This window comes from Convolutriloba macropyga, chromosome 3, assembly GCF_964194025.1.
Source record: "Convolutriloba macropyga chromosome 3, txConMacr16.3, whole genome shotgun sequence".
NCBI classification, from domain to species: Eukaryota; Metazoa; Xenacoelomorpha; order Acoela; family Convolutidae; genus Convolutriloba; species Convolutriloba macropyga.
Window position 1 is genome coordinate 5,111,727 of NC_134470.1, and position 22,247 is coordinate 5,133,973.

The window sequence follows — 22,247 nt, forward strand, 5'->3', positions numbered from 1 at the left end:
CTTTGTTATGGTTTCTAAGAATCAGGAAATTTGCCAAAAACACAGCAACTAAATGTTAAGTTGTATGATCTTGGATTTCGGTATTCTATATCGGTTTTATGCTACCATAAAAGTTTACATTGCTTTTCTAGTTATAAGAGTTCTTTCGCCCAAATTATCCATGTAAATAATGATAAATGCAGATAAACTCTTTAGAACTACTTCTAATTAACTTAGACAAAAAACAAACAAAATGATTAGCTTTAAACTAGAAAAATTAAAATGTACCAAAAAGTACTCTACAAGAGTGGCAGATCACGCTGATCTCGGACAACTTTGAGGCAACAATAAAAAAATGAAAAAAAAACAAATTTTTTTGGAAGAAAAGCAGAAAAAATTTATTTATGGTGTTCTGGCAATCTTATCAAAGACCATAATGACAAAACGCAAAAGACTTTTCTCAGAGATTTGAGACCGCATACGTCGGCTTTAGATGTTTTCTGCAGCCTGTATAGCTTTTTTCCCAATCCACAAAATACAACAAATTAATATATCATCAAAATTAAAAAACCAAAAAGAACCATACAGCATAAGGAAGCAATGATGTTGTCTAGTCAAAAAAATTGTCTTGCGGAAACGTCCGCAGCTTTTCTGGTGTGACGTCTGTAATCTCTTTTTTGTGTTGGGAAACGTTTTTTGGTGGCAAAAAAGGAAGTTGCACAAAAACGCTTGATGATGTTGTATGGCCCATAACAGTCTATGGTCATGGATATGATATCCAAAACACCACAATTTTTTTCATGAGTAATTTTTAGATCTCAATTGTTTCTTCGGAAGTTTTCATAGATGTTGCGAAAAACTTCTTTGAGTTAAAAAAATAAGTTTCCGCGAAAAGATGCTTATGATCTTGGATGGGCCATAAAAGTATATGGTCTTGGATATGGTATCCAAGACACCATAATTTTTTTTCATGAGTAAGTTTTAGATCTCCATTTTTTCGTCGGCAACTCCCATGAGATGTTGCCAAAAGCGTCTTTGAGCAAAAAAATGAGGTTCCACGAAAAAAGGGTTATGATCTTGGATGGGCCATAAAAGTCTATGGTCTTGAACATGTTATCTAAGAAACCATTGAAAAAAAAAAATTAATGCCGTATCCAAATGCAATATTGCCTTTAGAGCTTTGTATAGCAAGCCAAAACACTTCGTTTTAGATTACTTTTAATATTTTGCATGGTCTTGGATGTGGTATCTGAGAAGCCATACACTCCATATATGACTTTGATATGGTATCTAAGATCGGTGTATGGTGGTCAACCCGGGTTAATACAGAATGCTAGCTACCCTCTAGCTTAAACTTAACATTTTAATGCTTGTAGATTTATATTTTTAGCCATTCGTTAATTTCACAGAATTTCTTAACTACTTATGCTACTATAAATGAAGCAAAGTGTAGAATCTGTAGAATATAACGTAAATTTATCGGTAAAAATTTGTAAGCTTATGAGTGATCTCGGGTTCAACCAATAATACAATAAGTTCAAAATACAACTTCACATTATGGCGTCCTAAAAAAGTTATGGTCTTAAAATTATTATTCGGATGCGTTACGGTGTTGAAATGTGTTGTAATTTTACCTCTATCCCTGATTTTGTTTTCGATTTTAGCCATATCTCTTGTTGGGAAAAAGAGCCTGTTTTTTTAATTATTCAGCAAGAAAGAATTCAAAATTTTTTCCCTTGTAGTTTAAGAAGCTCATGAGGGCTCACGATACCTCTTGTTTTTTGTTGGTATGGTAACCATAGAACTTCCATTTACTAGAAGTTTAGTAATCATTTATGACAAAGTTGTAGTTTTAACAATATTTACAACTTTTCTGATTTAAGAAGTCAAACGACTATAATAAGAAAATTCTGAGTTGAAAACTTTTTATCAACCAGTGAAGAGCAATGAGATTCAAGGATTCAATGCGATCTCATCATCTCTACAAAAACAATTTACAAAATTACACGATTTCATTTAAAAGTTTTTTATAACTGTCACCTCGACCTCGGGAAAGAAAAATTGCCCTGAGTGCACATTTTACAGCAAACTGTTCAAATATAATTTGACAATGTTTTGGCTGTGTTAGCCCACAGCCGGGCCCATGTGGAACTGTTACCAGCTAAACAGTTCGAGAATGACGTTTTTGCGGCAGTTTTTTTGTTCACTGTTACTTTTATCGAAACAATACTACAGTCAGGGGAAAGAGGATGAGCCATATACAGATTTAACATAATGATCAAATACCTTCAATTTTACATTGTATTGAAGATCAAAAAGTTGAAACCAGCTTCAAAAGGGGGTAAATTTACAGAAGAATTTGTTACTTGCGTTACCGTGGTTAACAACCATAAAAACGTCGAACCGGGTAGTTATCAACCCGGGGTGACCTTTCTTAGATACCATATCGAAGATCATAAATTAAGGCAGACACAAGTTGGGCGTCTTTTGCAGCTTTAAAGAGTAGGGCAAATTTATGTCTATTTCTGCGGCGAAGTAGACATAAATATTTCTCTATCTGTCTGTAGTTATTCCAATATCCAACAAGTTACGTTACATTTTATTTTGATAAGTGCTGAAATGTGGAAGGAACAAAAACTTCCAACGTTTTTAGTGCCTCGAATAGCCAGCTCAATTATGACAAAGACATAACCGACTAACGTCGGCAAATTGATCTCAATCGACTGCCGAGCAATTGGGTCCTGTAGTAGCCAGGTGGGGCTTAGGGACACTAGCATAAGGGGGGGGAGGGGTTGACTTGACCGGAGTGTGAGGGGGTCAAGCGTTGGGGGTTGGGTTGCGAGGGCTTGATATGAGTGGGGTTTTAAATCAACAGGTGTTGTAGGGTGAACAAGAGAGTGTAGAGTGAGCAAAGTGGAGACTTTGTAAAACAGTAAAGACAAGTTTTAATTAATACGTCTAATAAAGTATATAACAACGGAGTCAATAGAGGAGATATACACATTGTGCAGCTATCTACTAGACTGACTAGAGTTATGTCTGCATGCGCTATATAAATAGAAGAGTCTCCTCAGTCTCTGATTGTTGGAGGGATACACATTCTGTATTTCCGTCTGCCACAATACTGTTCCTTCCAAGTCAAGGCAAAATTTTCTTGTACGACCTTGCTATGGTTTCAATGAAGCCATATATTTCTAAACACTCCTATAAAACTTACCGTTGTCTTATTTTGTTTCTATCACGTTAATTTAAGTTCCTTTGACAATAAAAAACGGATAAAATTTTTTTTATGTTTCTGGTCTTTTATGGGCCTTAAATTTCTATGGACTTGGATATGGAATCTTAGTTTCCATAAAAAAGTTTTGCATTTTGTTCAAAATTAAATCAAATTGTCACATTATGCTCAATATGCGATCAAAAAATACATCATTTGAGACGTTTTTTGTTTTTGTATCGTCTTTGATATGCTATCCAAGATACCATACGCACCATACTTGAGTATCATATGGTTTCAAAGATAGGTTTTTTTTGGCCAACCCCGGGAATTACTTCCGTTAATCAAATTTCCTTTTTACAGACAGAGAATGGACCATTCTGGGACAAGTTGATCAATACAGACCTGATGGTTATATAGTAAACCACGGCAGATTCTCATTCTCCAAATTCATCATCCCTGTTGGGTAAATCCATATTCTTCCCGTACTCAAATGCAAGTGTAAATCAAGACTGAGTTTTTTGACTGCCCTAGTAGAAAACAAAATTCATTCTAGTAAGATATTGCAAGATTTCAAAAGAAGACAATTTTATAAGATCTTAATCGACTAATCTTCTGAAAACCTTGTAAGAACAAAAAATAATCTTGTAAAAATCTTGAAAGAAAAATTTATCTTGTAATAATCTTGTAAGAAAAATTTATCTCTGTACTAATATTATAAGAAAAAGTTAATCTTGTCATATCTTGTAAGAATCTTGTGAGAATCTCGTGAAATTTAACAACGTCTTGTATGAATCTTGCGAGATCATACAAGATTAACCTTTTGTTTTTGACTCGGGTGATTCAGTACTGATTCTTAGCTTATGTTATACTTGGGGTAAGTATAATTTCAGAGCAAAACACGCGTATGTAGGGAATCGCATTCCACATCTTTAGACGCTCAGTTCTCCGCCCACTCTAAAAAAGATCATGTAATTTTAACTGAAAAAAGAGTCTGATTTCAATTGAATTACTCAGACATATTGTTCCTACCTGAACTTCAATGGGCGCTTCTTTTACTCTACCTGAAATTCATCTGAAAACTCCAGCGTCGCTGCCAGAAATTTTACCTGAGCTTGACTGAAAATTACTTCAAAAGAAATTTGAAGTTCGTTTAGCTCCGACGTTTTTCATTTGAATGTCACCTGAAAATTTCAGTTTTTTTTAAAAATTTCATCTAGGTTAAAACTCGGTTTTTTATGCTGCTAATTTTCACTTGAAGGTCTCTTAGTTGAATTAAAATAGTAATCTTTATGAAACGATTGCTGATGATCGGTCTAATTTTTAAAAAAGAACTAAACTGAATTCCTAAAAAAGGAGGAAAACGACTGAAAATTGTATCCACTCATAGCCAATGTTCATTCTATGGAACTGGCTAGTATAATTATACAACAGCCTCGCCATACAGACAAGCTTATACTTGTTTTTTGAAGAACAATAAAGACGCAATTTCAATAAAGCTGTGAAAAAAAAATTGAAACTGCTGCCGCCTCTCTAGATATCTCTGTGGGGATATCTCTAAATTATAGCCCCCCCCATTGTGGTATAATTACCATGATTGGGGGATATAGGTTATCTGACCACTAAGCTGGGGGGGGGGGTTATAATGGGAAAGACCCAACTTCTGTTGTATGTGCTGCAAAAATTATGACTGCGACAGCTGAAAATCGTTTTTTATATGTAAAATAATTAAATCGTCTCTAACCTAAATACAGGAATCAGTGGGTCTCTTCTGTTTCGGCCCCCAGTTTTTTTATGACCCCCCCCGTTACAAATAAGGTGTTGTTATATAGCACGTTACTGTTTAAAAATAATGCACGTGCGCCTGGGGGTCATAAAACATATTCCAACTAAACGGGGGGGGGGGGGGGGGGGGGGGGTTGGGCGAAACTGAATAGATCCGAATCAGATAGTATCCCAGGAGTAAAATGTGTTTGAAACACTCTTATCTAAGCACTTACTTAAGGTACAACATTTAACCCACTACTATCTAACACATAGAACGATTATACTTTGAAAAGTATTAGACACAGGCATAAGGAACCAAGAAGAAAGATGAAATTACTTTCCCTTGCTCTCTTTCATTGTATGAGTTATTGACTGGTCAGCTATGGTCCCACAAGAAACTACTGCTCAGCTTTTGGTTGCCTAAAGCGAGATGCGACTACTGTAACGAAGAAAATTGATAAGTAAAAAAAATCACCCTTCAATAAAATTTAATTGATTGTCGAAAAAGAAAGGTTCTCATTGCGACACAAAAAACAGGCTATATATCCTTATTGTGCTCGCTCAGATTTAGTGCTGAGGAATTAATAAATGATTATCACTTTTTTCAAAACTAGTTGAACCAATCTGAAAACGAATTTATGATATATTGATATTAATGACCTTTTTTCCAAACTTTCATGAAAACTTTAGTTTAACAGGAGTGAAAATTTTACTTACCCTTACTTACCTTGTTACCTTGCTTACCGTATTACACGAGCGAAAAACTCAGTTCTCACAAAATTGCTTCTGATTTTAAACAGTTAAGGAAAAGGTCTACAATATTGCGAGGGAATATCTGAACATATGGTTTGGATTTTTCGTTCCAAAAAATGAAGTATGATGTTAAAAATGACAACTTTTCCAAACAAGAACACTAACTTATCAATTGTAATAAAAAAACGCGTCTAAAAATTACTACAAGTTGCCCTTTAAAACTAAAAAAAAACAAATTTTCTGAAATTAGTCAAGCATCTCTCAGAAAGTGAAAAGATTTACAATCATTTGACTAAAAGTGTTGTATTATTATATGAAGGCATTCATTTGTTCTTTATTTTGCTATTTCATGTAAGTTAAACTTGAATAAATAAACTTTTAGTTAATTTTGATACGTACACTATAACCAATTAAATCAAATGTATCGACAAATATTTGACATTGTAGTTCTCTCTCTCTCTCTCTCTCCTCTCTCTCTCTCTCTCTCTCTCTCTCTCTCTCTCTCTCTCTCTCTCTCTCTCTCTCTCTCTCTCTCTCTCTCTCTCTCTCTCTCTCTCTCTCTCTCTCTCTCTCTCTCTCTCTCTCTCTCTCTCTCTCTCTCTCTCTCTCTCTCTCTCCTCTTCTCTCTCTCTCTCTCTCTCTCTCTCTCTCTTCTCTCTCTCTCTGTTCTCTCTCTCTCTCTCTCTTCTCTCTCTCTCTCTTTCTCTCTTTCTCTCTCTCTCTCTCTCTCTTTATTTCTTTTTTAAAAACAAACAGGCATTAAAAACAAACCAATAATTGTTCTTCAGATTATTTAAAAAATATTACTCCTGCAGTTGTCATTTATCAGAGCGCCATTCGTTTTACTGTTTTACATTAACTTATTCAATTTTCATGTTGGGTGACAGCAGAATTTTCAAATTGCCGATATTTTCTATTCATCAATGATTTTGATTATTTTTTCTTTCTTTGCAAAAGCAGTTGCGAAGGTTTATTTTAGTTTCACGCCAAAATAAAGGAGTACAAAACACAGTGTTAGCAATTTTAGATGGCAGAGATTTGTCGTTTCATTTTGGCAACCAAAACATTTTTGATACTTTTGTCTACAACACTGCAAGGAAATATTTCACATTATGGTTGGATACTGGGTTCCATAAACCGAACTATAATTTTACAAACGAAAACTTTGCCAGAAAAGAACACTAATTTATCAACTGTAATTGAAAAAACGTGCTTAAAAATTACTAAATTTTGCCCTTTAAAACATAAATTGTTTAACATGCTTGTTTCCATAGTACATATGAGTTAAAATATTATTAAAAAATGATTGTAGACATTTATAGGCAAAAGAAACAAGACAAATTATTGCAAAAATTGAAATATGAAGAGTACGAATAAGGATCCAAGATGAACAGTATAGATAGAGCTTGGAGAATTTATCTTCTGTATCTTAGCGCAACACAGAAGCAAATTGAAAAAATAACTGATAATTGGAAAACGCAAGTAACGGACCCAACAATCCTCATTAATCTTTATTTATTTACTCTTAAATGTCACCAATGTTTTGAACGACAAATAAATTTGAACACATATAATGCAGTTTGTTATGAAAGTGTTAAATTCGAACAATAAACCAGAAAACTGAAAGAGAAGCAAAAAAAGTTGCACGAAATTTTTATTTGCACCATATTTCACATCACTGAGAACTAATTGACCAGGGCTAGTGGTTCCCAAAAACAGTAATGACGCTGTTTTTGACCTGATATAAGTAAAACATAGAAAAAGCATACAAAAACAGTTAAAAATTGAATCATCATAGCATTTTTTTGGCATTTTCTATTTATAAAAAATTTTTGCTGTTAGTGAGCAGCAAACAATCACTCGAGGCTAAATAATTCATAAATATCCAATTGAGCTTCACGTTCAACACAAGACAGCAGAAAATTGAATAAACGTTAACACAGATCAAGTGTCTCTAAAAAGGATTTAAATAGGATTTAAGTTTGATGTTAATTTAAGAAATATTAGTGAAAACGTATGATTAACATATCAGCGACAATATTTTCAGAGAAATAAATACAAGTTTGCAAAAAAGATATTCGGATGAGGCATTGTTAAGTACTCATAGTATCTTTTTAATGAAACCAATTGCGATATAGTGTGACCCAATGATAACTTTTTGTAAATGTCTTTGATGACTCTGAATGTGTATTCAGAATTGAACATGACTTGATTGAAAGTTAACTATTTTAAAAAGTTCAACTGCGCAAATGTTTGTAGGATCTCTTAAATATTAACAACCTATCAAAATGGAAGTAAATTTGGAACCAATGAAATATTGTTAGATTCACAAAGTTGAAACGCAAGCTAAAAAATTTTGGGCGTGCATGTCAACATCAATTTAGTGATATAAGCATAACTTTTAATTTTGAGTTTATTTGTCCTCAGAAATGCTTGCCACCCAGGTTGAGGTCTGACGGAAGCATGTATGTCCAGACCGAAGATGAACGCACGAACGGGGCGTCATGCGTTCAAAACTACATAGTCTGGAAACGTCAAAAAACGCACGAAAGTCTGAACATGAACGCACGAAAGTCTGAACATGAACGCACGAAAGTCTGAACATGAACGCACGAAAGTCTGGACATGGACGCACGAAAGTCTGAACATGAACGCACGAAAGTCTGAACATGAACGCACGAAAGTCTGAACATGAACGCACGAAAGTCTGAACATGAACGCACGAAAGTCTGAACATGAACGCACGAAAGTCTGAACATGAACGCACGAAAGTCTGAACATGAACGCACGAAAGTCTGGACATGGACGCAAAAAAATCTGTTGAACGCACGCAAAATTTAGAAATGAGCGCACGAAAGTCTGGTGAACGAACGATGGTCTGGACATAAAATCTTTCCGTTTGGACTTGCTGGACTTATTTGCTTCTGTCTGTGAGCTCAACCTGGGCAGTGTTTCAACTTTTTGCTACGGACTATAAATAATCCAGAAGAGGGCATAGCAGACTTTTTATGTTCAAACAAAAAATACAAGAAATGTTTTGCTTCAGATTTGATCCAGCAACCAACTTTCTTGACGTTGCTCTGTTGAAACTTCGACGAGTGATGCCGATTCCAAGAAATCGATTTCTTTCCCCCTGCAAGCGTGATCAGGTACCAGGCACATTGTTGTCCACATGTGGACTCGGAACTATATTGAGAGACAGGATACTGTATCCGACATCACTCAAGCAAATAGGATTGTATCGGGTCTTCTCGAAGGCCATTGGCTCGTTTAATCCGACAAGGGACTTGCAACAATGCAGGTATGCTGCAGCCAACTTCCGCCTTTTGACTCATGAAAAGACTTCTCAAGATTTAAGTGGGGTGTCAATAATGCCTATAATTCTAAGTTATGTAGGAGCAATTCGAATATCGCTGAATCAATTAAATTCTCAAGTGAGAATGAGTTTGCTTAATTGTTCAGGAAATTTGTTATATATTTTTTCCAATCTGGGCTTTATCCTTGTAAAATCAAAGGTTCTTTCACGTTATAGCCCCCAGCCAGCTTTGTGGTCATGTAACGTGTAGCCTTTCCCCAAATCGTGGTAATTACCCTAGTCGAGAACAAAAGTTAATCTTGCAAGATCTTGCAAGATTAACTTTTTTCCGACTCGGTTATACCATAATAAGGGGCCAGGTGTGCTCTATTTTCATGGGGGGGGGGCTGATGGAGGTCTACAATGGGAAAGAACCAAATTCTCATAGCAATTATTGAAATAAGCTGAATCTTGAAAGATATTTTCGTGCCTGCGATTTTTTACAAATCATAAAAGATTACAGCATGTATTATAGTAACCTAACAATTTGAAGTTGAATCTCAAAATTCTTGGCCATATGATGTGGTTTATGTCAGATTTTTACAATTGTTAAGTTTCCTTATATTTGGGAGAGAACCTAAACTGCGAGAACCCAAACTAAGATGCGCTCTTTCTCCAAGCTTGAAATCAAAAGTACCCGGAAGATCTTAAAGTAAAGAGTTAAGGTTTGTTTGATAATTTGAAATGAAAAATCTATGGATACCATCATACACTACATATGGAAACCATTACTTTGAAAAAATTTGTTCTATTATTCCGGCTAGGTGATTGTTGTTTCCCAGGAAATATGTCTCAAAAAAAGTTTCTTAAGTTTATCAACACCCGGGTCGCCACTTTCTTATTGTTCAGCTCTAGTTGTACAAGGATCATAATTGATGTCATACAAATCATATCGTACTCCTCTGTGCGATCTTTTATGGTCTCAAAGAACTCAAACGTGATCCTTGAATTCACGAGCGATGAGTTATAATCATAGCATGACTACACGTGACGCAAGACCACTCTTACTTTGAAAACGTTTTTATTTCATTTTTGTGGTACTAATTAAGCATTTCACCGTAAACATATAAGGGACGCCAAAGTATACTATCATACTATTGAATGATTGCACGTAAGTTTGCCGACGTAAGTAGACAGGCTACAGTTTTCTTTTATGGACAGGCTACAGTTTTCTTCTCAGAATATTTGCTGAATATTTGTCCAGGTTATTTGCAAAACTAGATTAACTGGTAATGCTCCCCAGTTGAGAATGGATGGTTTTCTTATAGAAATCTGCCAGATTCTGGCAGATTCTTACCAGACTATGGGTCTTCTGCCCAATTTTTTTTTGGCAGACTCCAACAAGATAACTGTTTTTCTGCCAGATACATACATGATAACCAGTTTTCTGCAAAACTCCTACAAGATAATCATTTTCTGCCAGATTTGTACAAGATAACCATTTTTCTGTCAGATTCTTACAAGACGACCATTTTTCTGCCAGATTACTACAATATAACCATTTTTTTGTGCCTGGGTCTTACAAGATAATTAATTTGTCAGATTAACAAAAGATAACAATTTTTTGTAAGATTCCTGTAATATAAAAACATTTTTGGGAAAACCTTCGAAACTGATTCTTCTCTGGGAATTCCTTTATGTAAATTAATTGTGCAACAATATAACGCAAATTGAGCTTATAATGTATTCTCGAAATAATTAATTAAAATATTGGAAAAACTGATAAGAACTAAGAAAGTCCGTTCGTTGTAATGATTTTGTTTTTCATTGAGGCACAATAAGTATATCATGTGCTTTATGTGAAATATAAATACCGATAGTTTTTGGAAACTTAACTAAGTAAACCATCATATCTAGTAACTTTTTTCAAGCACTGTTTATTTTTTTTCAAATAAGTGTTCTGTTATAAGATCGACAGGACATCTGTACTGTAAATAATTTTTTGGGAAAATAATTTGAGCAGATTATATATTAATAACAAATTGAAATGCAGCTCAACCGGTACGAACTTTTTCTCTTTTAACAGAATCTAGCAAGATAACATTTCTCAGAATCTTGTCAGATAGACATTCTTATGGCAAATTCTGCTAGATAACAATTTTTCAGGCAGATTCTACCAAAAAAAACCGTTTTCTGCCAGAATCTTGCAAAATAATAATTTCTCTGCCAGATTTTGGAAGATAAACATCTATCCGTCAGAACCTGACAGTTTCCTGCAAGATAACCACCCGGTCTTGGCTAGCGCTAATTTTTGCGAATATTATGGTGCACGCAGTAGTCTCTATAGGTTTAATGTTATTCCAGGTAACATGCCATTAGACCAAATTAAACTAGAATTTTGCCAACATTTTCCTTGGCATTCATAGCCCTGTATGAAATAATCAGAAGTTTTTACTCAGATATTTACTGTTTGTCGTTTTCCAACCAGATATCTACTGAGTTTCTAAATAAAATGACAAGAGTTTTTTTGTCGATTATAGTTTCTTTTTAGACAGGACCAAATTTGCACTGCCCCAGTTGAGAATGGAGCTAACACCTGTTTTGGAGACGAGGGAAGTTCCCTCTTCACATTCCAATGTGGCTCAACTAAAACTGACTGTCTGCTGGGAATAGCCAACAACTACAACTGGGAATCAATAAGGTCAAAGATCTCAACATCAAACGAGAATTCATTCACTTTCCCAAACTGCAGCAGAGGCAGTTTTTTCACGAGTCTCCCTTACATGTACAATTGGATAAAACAGAAGATAGCCCTGGAGCCCCCGCCCGCGGGTCGAGATTTGATCGGGCATCAGCAGGAAGATTCGCAAGAAACGCACTGAATGTGCTCAAATTAGGTAAGAAATGTGCGGAATTTTCTGGAAGTATGGTTTCAGGCTTTGAATGAAATAAATTTGTTTTTCAACTCTTTTCAAGTCATTTCCTCCACTCCAGGACAATTTCTGGCATATGTTTTACATAGTTTCAGCATTTCCAAAATTTGAGCATATTTGCATAATTTCACCAATTCAAAAAAGAGGTTATATTTAACGCTCGCAGCACATTCCTGGCAAATTTTCAGTCCATTTCCTACCATTGTTCAAGACATTTCTTGCATTAATTCTGCTTTCCGGAAAAAACCCCGATTGCTTTAATCTGATTTTATTATATTTTTCATGGTGTTTTGTTATTATTATTATTATTATTATTATTATTATTATCATTATTATTATTATTATTATTATTATTATTATTATTATTATTATTATTATTATTATTATTATTATTATTATTATTAATATTATTATAAATGTAATTATAATTATTATTATTATTATTTTTATTATTATTAATATTATTATTATTATTATTATTATTTTTATTATTATTATTATTATTATTAATATTATTATTATTATTATTATTATTATTATTATTATTATTATTATTATTATTATTATTATTATTATTATTATTATTATTATTATTATTATTATTATTATTATTATTATTATTATTATTATTTTGTTTTAATCTGATTTTATTATATCTATCATGGTGTTTTATTTTTATTATTGTTCCGACCCCACTTGTGGGGGAAGGAACTATATACTCAAATGGGCTTTTTTGTTCAGTCAATTTTGGCCGATCGATATATTCATCGTACAGAAATGTGAGTGGTATCATTAAAAAGCTCGTCCATTCTAGAATTTGAAATTAAAAAGATTTTTCTGAATTTCGTATTTTTTGAGGAGTTATCGAGGATTGAAATTTTGTGTGAACACTTCACATTTGGTATGATTTCGTTCACTTTTCGTGTAATTTTTCTTCAAATTATGATCTTTTCTTTAAAAATTTTTCATTCAAAATTAATTACATTTCACGCCACAAAACGAATCAATTTCTTCATCCTAATGCACAAAAGGTTATAAAAAGTCTAGTTCTGTCTCCTAGTTTACAATAAAAAAATTCGAATTCTTTTTGAGAGCTGTTTTTTTTTCAAAAAACTTCATATTTGTTTGGTCACCTAGAGGCTGGCCCTTTTCATATCAATTTTGTTTAATGATAAACTTGATTCACAGTAAAATGACGACTAATGAACAAAAAACACGTTTTCAAGGAATTGCACATGTTTCTTATGGCTTCGACTCGGAGCTTTTGTAATTGTTAATGAAATTTTGATTTCCTTTTCCAAGTTTTACTGAAATTTTGGAGACCTATGGCATAGAATTGTTGACTAAATGTGCAATGAATTTCACAATGAGCATTAGTGAAGCTTTTCAGTGCTTTGATTGGACAGCTAAAGACTGTTAAGACTTTATATATAATTTTACGAAAATTTTTTTAAACATTAACCGATCATAAACATATTTTTGTAAACTGTAAGTCTGTCTCAGTACTGACAGGATCCCCAACCTTTCTACTGCAACCAAAACTATTGTGTTTAGCGGTTTTATCATCTAACTATTGGTTTTATTACTTCGATGCCACAAGATTTCAAAAACAATTTTAAAATTTTTGGATGTTTTTGTATTTTTGAATACTTTTGAAATTTTATTACATTATTCTAAATTGGATAGCTGCCGTTTGTTTAGGGAAAAAGTTCAACGGATCATAGCTAAATATTTCAGAGAAAAGCTTATGGTTTAAATGGCTTAGACACTTTCCTCTCGCACTTTTCTTTTCTAATGATTTTTTGGTTTTTGCCTGTAATTGTTGTTGTTTTCATAGTCATAAGACTTATTGTGATATCTTACTGATTACCCATGCATAACAAACATCTTCGTTTTCCTATTGAGTTATGATAGAGCGTGTTTACTGACTTCTGTTGAAAGCTATTGAACTTATTGTCTGTTAAGATTTTAAAAATACTTTTTCAAAAATTTTTTTTTGAACATTAACCAATTTTAAAATTTTTTTCATGATTTGTAAGATTCTCAGTAATGACCAGAACCCCTTCCTTGATTTCTAGAGCAATATAAATTATTTTGGTTACAGGTTTTTTAACTCCTGGTTTTATTGCTTCGATGCCTCAAGATTTCAAATTTTTAATTTTTTGGATATTTTTGTAGTTTTGGTTCCTGTTGAAATTTTATCACATTATTCTAATATTGATAGCTGCCATTGGTTTTGAGAAGACGTTAATTGGGGCATAGATAAAATTTTTAGATAGAAAATATGGTTTAATGGGCTGCGACACTCTCTTCTTGCACTTTTCTAATGAATAATTGGTTCCTGTATTTGTTTTTGTTCCATAGTCATAAGACTTATTGTGATATCTTATTGATTAACCATGCTTGACAAACATCTTTGTCCTTCTATCGAGTCATGATTGAACGTATTTGTTGACTTCTGTTGAAAGCTATTAAATTTAATAATTTAATAAAACTTTTCTGAACATTAACCAATCATAAACTTTTGGATTTGTTCGTGGTTCTTCTGAAATCTCATCGCATTATCTTATTAGTGTTAGTTCCAATTGACTTAGAAAACATGTTCAATGGATCATAGATAAAGTTTTCAGAGAAAAGCTTATGGTTTAAGTGGCTTCGAAACTCTCTTCTAGCACTTTTGTACTGAATTTTTGGTTTTTGCCTGTATTTGTTGTTCTTTTCTTAGTCAATGACTTTTTTTAATGTCTTATCGTATTGATGACTTGTCAGTGACAAACATTCTTATCGTCCCATCGAGACATAACTCTTATGCTTCCATTGGGCGCTTATGTTGCCGTTCGCTGAAGGCAATTGAGTTTAATGGCGTTGATAATACCGGTTTTCTCAGAATTTCGTGGTGTCAAAAAATTTGTTCAAATTTATTGATATTTTGAAGTCATATTGAAAACAAGAATCTCATGTTGTTAAACATTTATGGGTTGATAGAAAAGTCATTCCGGAAAAGTTATTATTTAATGGCATCGACACTTTTTTTTGAATTAGCAGTTCTGCATACTTTTATAATCTTTAGGTAAAAAATTCAGGCGTAAAATGCTGACCGGTTTCAAAAGCTTGTAATTGTGTATTCAGGGAATGATGTTACCCGGGGCAGTCAATTTATAGCGAGTAGTCTCAAAGTTTATGATATTATACATTTTCTATGATTTTTAAAACTTTTCATTTTTAGATGTTTTTGTCAACCTGCAGCTTATTCTCATCATTGAGAGGTCTAAATTAGTTTTTTGTATTCAAAAAATTTAAATGTTCAGTGATATCATATCGTAACTGATGCTTTGTTTGTGGACAATATGGATTTAAATATAAGTTTTAGTGGTGTACTTGTGTTTCTTTTCTTTTTCTCTTCTTTTAGCACATTCGCGTAATAACAGATCCCAATGATTTACAAATATGGCATAAATGCAGTTATTTAATCTTTCAGAGTAATTTTAGTTTCAGTTGCATTAGTATGAATGAAAATGGAAGGAAGAATACATAGTATTCAGATAATAGCTAATGATTTAAATGGCTTCAATAAGTTGTGTTTTCGCAAATTGTTTAAGTTTTTTAGTTCTTCTGATTCAGTAGTCTGTTCCTGTGGCTTAATCTAACCAACGACAGGTCCTATTGGTTACATAATGAATGTTTAGTAAATTTAGTAGGAATTAGTTTGTTAAAATCTAATGATTTTTAAGACTTTAGAAATTATTTGGTTTAAAAAAAGTTGATTGATTTTTCAATTTCGCCTTATTTTTTCCTTTTGTCGACTTTGTTACCTGGTCTCATTAAGGAAAATTGCCATCTACTGTATAGTATGGGCAAATTAAATTTGTGCAGTTAAGGTTTTATACGATTGCATTTTGGCGTTGTTACTAGTTGCGTTCAAATTTAGATAAAAAATTTTTGCCGTGAAATTTTGGTTTTTGCGTCTCTTGTTGTTTGTTATTTTTTCGTAGTTTTTTTAATGAAAGATCTCATCAGCCCTGTAATGAGGCATGGCACTATGTAATTTAATAAGTAGCTAGGTTTTTGAACGTTTTTTAAAACTCAAACTATTTTCATTATGTCTTCATTTGGTTGACAATTAAGTCAAAAGTGTAGATGAGCTCGGGTCGGAACATCATATGCGAACGCACATCAACGAGCATTCTTGTTATTATTAAAATTATTATTATTATTATTAATTTTATTATTATTATTATTTTCATTATTATTATTTTTATTTTTATTATTATTATTATTATTATTATTATTATTTCTATTATTATTATTATTAATATTATTATTATTATTATTATTGTTATTATTATTATTATTATTATTATTATTATTATTATTATTATTATTATTATTATTATTATTATTTTTATTATTATTATTATTATTATTATTATTATTATTCTTTTTATTATTATTGTTATTATTATTATTACCATTTGTGTTCTTATTATTAATAATATTATAATTATTATTATTATTGTTTTTATTAATATTATTGTTATTATTATTATTATTATTATTATTATTATTATTATTATTGTTATTATTATTATTATTATTATTATTAGTATTATTATTATTATTATTATTATTATCATTATTATTATCACTACGATCGAAAATGTTTGTCATTATTATGATTTTTAAATTTTTATATTTATAGTTTCGTTATTATAAATATATGTTTTTTTTACTATCAATATCATTATTATTGATTTTATTATTATTTAAATTGTTATTTTTATTACCATTATCATGAACACTATTATTATCTTTGAAATATAAAAATTGTTTTTTATAGAAAGTATTATTATTATTATTATTTTTAGTGATATTATTATTATTATTATTATTATTATTATTATTATTATTATTGTTGTTATTATTATTATTATTATTATTATTATTAGTATTAGTATTATTATTATTATTATTATTATTATAATAATAATAATAATTATTATTATTATTATTATTTATATTATAATTATTATTATTATTATTATTATTGTTATACGTGTATCTTGATCGCTAGATGAAACGCTTCAATGAAGGTGTTAGCTTTATGTAAAAGAGATTCAGTGACAAACCGTTTATTACTCTTCTTAAGGCAGACTGCGATTAGGCAGTTCACTGCCAGTGTATTGTCCAAGCTCAAGGTTGCTAGGACCTGTCACTGATGTACTCAATCGTGGTACGATTGAATGGTGTGTGAACAAAAGGTTATATATATATACTGCGTTTGACTGAGTATTAATTCACTGCGCTAATGGTGTTACTAGTGGTGGATGGATACCACAGGGTACCACATTTCCCCCTCTAGAAAAATTTTTAAGTTTTAACTAAATTTAACATAAATGGAGCGACATGACGCTTAGCGAAGTTTGGTACTATATATGAAGCAATGATTGATAAAGGAATGAAAGGTGATGACTTTAACATGATGGGTACGTAAAATAGATGAACACAGGTACTATAATATAGCGACATTGTAAGTAAGTTACGATTAATGATAGCAATGATGAAGTATTATACTGAGTTTTGAACTTTACGCTTACTATGCGTTGAGTTTTTGAAAGTTTATAGTGAACTTGACTTAAGTTCATGAGGTTGGAGTGGGCATTCGGGTTGGTCTTGATCGTAGATTGCCAGTACATCTCCGTGTGATGCGTCCTCTTCTTGGGCTTGTGGTGGGTCCTCGAAGTTTTCGGCTATTTGGTTTTGGTAGGGGGTGATCGTCGGGATTACGCTGTGTGGCGGTGATACTGTTGTTCCCGTGTTGGGTTGTCTTGGAGGTGAGTATGAGGCAATGCTTGTGCCGGCGCGTCGTTTCTTGGGTTGTCCCAAGTCCGGTGATTCGTCCGATAAAGACAATTCTGTCAGTTCGCCGTATCGTTTGGGCTTTTTCTTGTCCCGTACACTACGTCTAGTGGATGCTTTCGTTGAATCAATTAGATAGGTGCTTCCGTGATGTTTGGTGGCGGCTTTACTTTCGGGGTTAGAGTCGGTGTCGAGGGGCTCATTGTCCTGTTCTTCATCTGATGCTTGAGAGGACTCCGTTGAGAGCTTTCTCTTTTTCGGGGACCCTTTCTTGGGTGACGGTTGGTAGCATTTTTTGTGAGGGATTTTGATTCTGTTGACTTTGGAGAGATTGGCTTTTGCCTTTTTGTCTACGTTTGACGTTGTGGTTTCTCTTTTTCGTATGGCTCGTTGGCCGATTAATTTGCTTTTGATGTCTTGTGCATGTGACTCTATACTACTGATGAACTTAGCGTGGTGTTTGTGCCCGGTCTTTCTGGCGGCAAAGTTGATCAGGGGAATGTGGCGTTGCTCCGGTGTGCCAAATTTTGCTACGTCGGATTTGTTTAATACCGTATCTTGTTGGCCAGGGACTTTAATGGTCACGGTGCTGTCTGTTGTTTTTACTAACGCAGCCTCCTCTGGAATCGCTTTGTACAGGCCTTGGAGTTGCTTCTTGTTTCGAGAGGCGGCGAGGGTTTTCCGGGCTAGTTGGAGACGCGGGCTGTTTCTGGCGAGGGGCTGTTCGAAGTTAGCAGATGGAAGTTTTATGATACGCGGTACTTCGCCTTTATCATCTTTGACTTCCTGCAGCTTACGTTCTTTGGTTGCTCTCACTTCGTTGTCGCTGTCCAAGTCCTCGTCGTACCATTTCTCCTGGCTGATCAATTCCTCCTCTCCTATGATGTTGTCATCTAAATAATATTTTAAAGTATTTGACCAGTTTAGATTTTTTATGTTAGGTTTTGATGTTATATTTGTTATTGCGGTATTTGCTTTTCGTCCGTAATGGGCTTCGAACGGGGAGAGTTTAGAATTTTTCTTTCGGCACGTGCGTAGTTCGAAAGATAGGTTTTGGAGGGCACTTTTGATATTGAATGGTTTTTGATTAGGGTCCAGTTTAATGCAGCCCAAACGTCGCTTGACGGTTTGTATTAGGCGTTCTACTAATCCTATGGGGCGATGGTCGTTGGCCGGTGCGTATATTAGGTTGATGTTATAGCGATTACATAATTGTTGTATTTTATTACCTTTTAGGCATCTGGCTTGATCTAGTCTTATATTTCTAGGTACGCCGTATTGCGTTATATATTTGTTTAGAAACTTTTCTATGTTTGGACCGTTTGCGTTTGCGACTAATTTGAGGGTTGGAAATTTCGAGAAACGGTCGATGCATGCTAGGAAGTAGACTTCCCTTCCTTGCCCGTCGAATATAGGTCCGACGAAGTCTAGCTGTACTTCTTCGTTTGGTTCAGAGCACGGTGGAAGGGGGGACCAATCGGACTTCTTTATTATGCTTTTTAAGTTCTTACCGAATTCCGTACAGGGTCGACACGTTTTAGATTTATTGATTAAATCTCGATTGATAAATGGCCACCATAGTCTTTGTCCCAATTCTGTCATGCCCCATGCTCCAGGGTGTGTTGAATGGAGTACGTCGATTACGGAGTGTTTTAGTATGTTTGGTATTGCTAGTTTGTTGTCGACCAGTATGCAGCCGTTGTTGACACTTAAGCTGTTCCATTTTGTGTGTATCTGCCTGCTGAGTTGTTTGCATCGCGCTTGATCGTTGTTGCGAATGACTTGTTCTTCTCGTCCAATGAAGGGGTTTGTCGGTGTATCCGATGGCTGTCTTGCCTGAATGGCTAATTGGCTTCTTATGCCTAATTCGATGCTTACTGCTAATTCTAAGGCTTTTTCGGGAGTTAAGGTTGTTTTCAAGAGTTCCTTTTGGATTTCTTGGTCTATCATATTTGCGGTAAATATGCCCCTTAGTAGTTCGTCTTCTAGTTCCCCTAGTTGACAGTGCTCGGCTAGTGATCTGAGTGCAATTGTTCCATCGTTTCACCTCTTTGTTGTTTACGTGGCAGGAGTAAATATCTATCGAAGGTCACGTTTCTTGGACGGATGAAAGTTTGTTCCAATTCTTCCCATAGCTCCATTGTGGTTTTTGATTCTACGTTTGTGTAGGGAATTTTCTTGCGTGCATTTTTCGTCCTTCAATTCCGAGGCTGAGGTAGATTAGTGATTTGGCTTTTCTGTCTGCCACGTCCCATGGCTTATCGCCGCATAAGACTCCTATTCGATCGATGTGGTTGCATTCGTTCTTCCATTTGGCTATCGCCTGGTTGTACCTTGTTAGTCGTTCTCGTTCCATTGTCTGTGTTGGGTTTTGGACGGGTTGTTCCTCCACTGGTTCTAGGGGGTATATGACTGTAGTCGGTCTCTCTTGGAGTAGTTCGTCCAGTTCTATGTTAGTTTTGGCAACGAGGGCCATTTTGAGCTGGCTCCTCCATTTCTCCCATGAGATTGGTGGATTACTACTGGGTTTGTCCCAGAAGGGTTCGAGGCCGAGCGCCGTGCGTCCTATTTTATCTGACTGCGCCATGTTATACGTGTATCTTGATCGCTAGATGAAACGCTTCAATGAAGGTGTTAGCTTTATGTAAAAGAGATTCAGTGACAAACCGTTTATTACTCTTCTTAAGGCAGACTGCGATTAGGCAGTTCACTGCCAGTGTATTGTCCAAGCTCAAGGTTGCTAGGACCTGTCACTGATGTACTCAATCGTGGTACGATTGAATGGTGTGTGAACAAAAGGTTATATATATATATACTGCGTTTGACTGAGTATCAATTCACTGCGCTAATGGTGTTACTAGTGGTGGTACTAGTAATTATTATTATTATTATTATTATTATTATTATTAATATTATTATTATTATTATTATTATTATTATTATTATTATTATTATTATTATTATTATTATTATTATTATTGTTTTCATTATCAATATTAAAATTATGTGCTGAAATTGAGTAGGGTAACAAAGTGTGCTGTAGGGTAAAAGTTCCTGAAGGTTTTAAAATTGCGTAAGGAGTGAGCTCAAAATAAGCAGTATAGGTAATGTAAGCAGTGAAAATAAAGTGTCGAAAATATTTAAGGAATATGACGAACAGCGTGTGGAAATTCTGCAGTTCTGAAACTGTAGAAATTAAGATTGAAAAGTGTCAAAAAGTTTAAGGTTAATGTTGATTATGTTGAAAAGAATTTCAGCCCATTTTTTGCATATATTTCAGCAAAAGTCGTGAGATGGCCATTGAAGACTCATCGTTGGATTGTGCCGCAGTTGATCTGTGATGAGTACCCGAACTTCCAAGTCTTGCAGTATTGCACGATTATTCAAGAAAATGCTTTAATCTTTTAAGAAATCTATAAAAATTATTTTAATCTTTATTACATAAACGTTTTTCAAATAAGACTATTAGAGTAACAACAGCAGCAGATCATAACTTCACTTCCTGAACTGCAACCTGAAAAAGTTTTTTCACAAGTGATAAAAATAAAATCGCAGTTCAAAATTTATGATTAAAAAAACATTTGCTGCACCTTGAGGTTGTCAATTTCTCCCAAAAATACAATTGTTTAATTGAGCTTTAGTACGAAAGGGATAGTTTTTGTGCCGTCTTAAAAACCAATGGCAGAAATCTGAAAAAAGTGGGAAAACGGATTTTAAAATTTTTAATTTTTCACAAAAAAACTTTTGAATAGTTCTCGGGGAAATGTTTGTTATAATAAATCAGATTGTTCAACTCACCTCAGAACGAGAAGAATTACTTATGATCACCACAAAATAAAGCTCTTAATTATGCAAGTTCAAAGCTAAACTAAACAAAAGTAAACAAAAGATTAAGATTGTGCATGATCAAAAATGGTTCTTTTTGATAGTTGAGAGTTTAATTCAGAGTTTAGTTTGTAAAAGTAAGGCGTTCATTGTCTACATGTTTTTGAAGTTCATTGACAGTTCCGCGCAATTCCTCACTGCAGAACTTCCTTAATTATTATTGTATCCCCAGTTTAACAATAATCTGTTTTATTGATTCTTTTGACTGTTTCAATTTTGGAGAGATTTCAATCGTGAGCATTCACAAATTAAGTCCGTTGCTCACTAGTCAAAAGTTTTTGCATCACAAAAGTTTCTCTAGCGTACGCTACATTCAAAAATGTTTCTCGTGTCAGCCATTCTAGAGAAATTCGTCTGACGCAATTCTATGTATGTTTGTGGATTTAATTAGAGCGATTTTTTCCGTTTTTGCCCCCCCCCCAGTATGTTATTAACTCCCAGTTACAGAGCACGTGCCTTTGCATAGTAAATCATTATTTTAAAAAATGACACGTGCGTCTGGGGGTTTCAAATAAATTGCAACCCCTAAGATGGGGGGCACAATCGGAAAAGATCCAGGAAAAGT

At 33.8% G+C, this 22,247-nt stretch overlaps 1 protein-coding gene across 1 annotated transcript; it reads left to right on the forward strand.

Annotated features, from left to right (window-relative positions):
- Positions 1-3,560: 3,560 nt before the first annotated feature.
- LOC142336797 (uncharacterized) lies at positions 3,561-21,237 on the forward strand. Its single transcript, XM_075385721.1, has 4 exons — positions 3,561-3,659; positions 8,760-9,014; positions 11,560-11,905; positions 21,078-21,237. Exons 2-3 carry the CDS (start codon positions 8,815-8,817, stop codon positions 11,888-11,890), a joined length of 531 nt encoding a protein of 176 aa, XP_075241836.1. The 5' UTR covers positions 3,561-3,659; positions 8,760-8,814; the 3' UTR covers positions 11,891-11,905; positions 21,078-21,237.
- Positions 21,238-22,247: the final 1,010 nt, after the last annotated feature.

Excerpts from the sequence above, each read along its gene's own strand:
- LOC142336797 (XM_075385721.1), top strand. The coding sequence starts at position 8,815 with ATGCCGATTCCAAGAAATCGATTTCTTTCCCCCTGCAAGCGTGATCAG. Across the intron at positions 9,015-11,559 it reads AGGGACTTGCAACAATGCAG|ACAGGACCAAATTTGCACTG; the intron begins GTATGCTGCAGC and ends GTTTCTTTTTAG.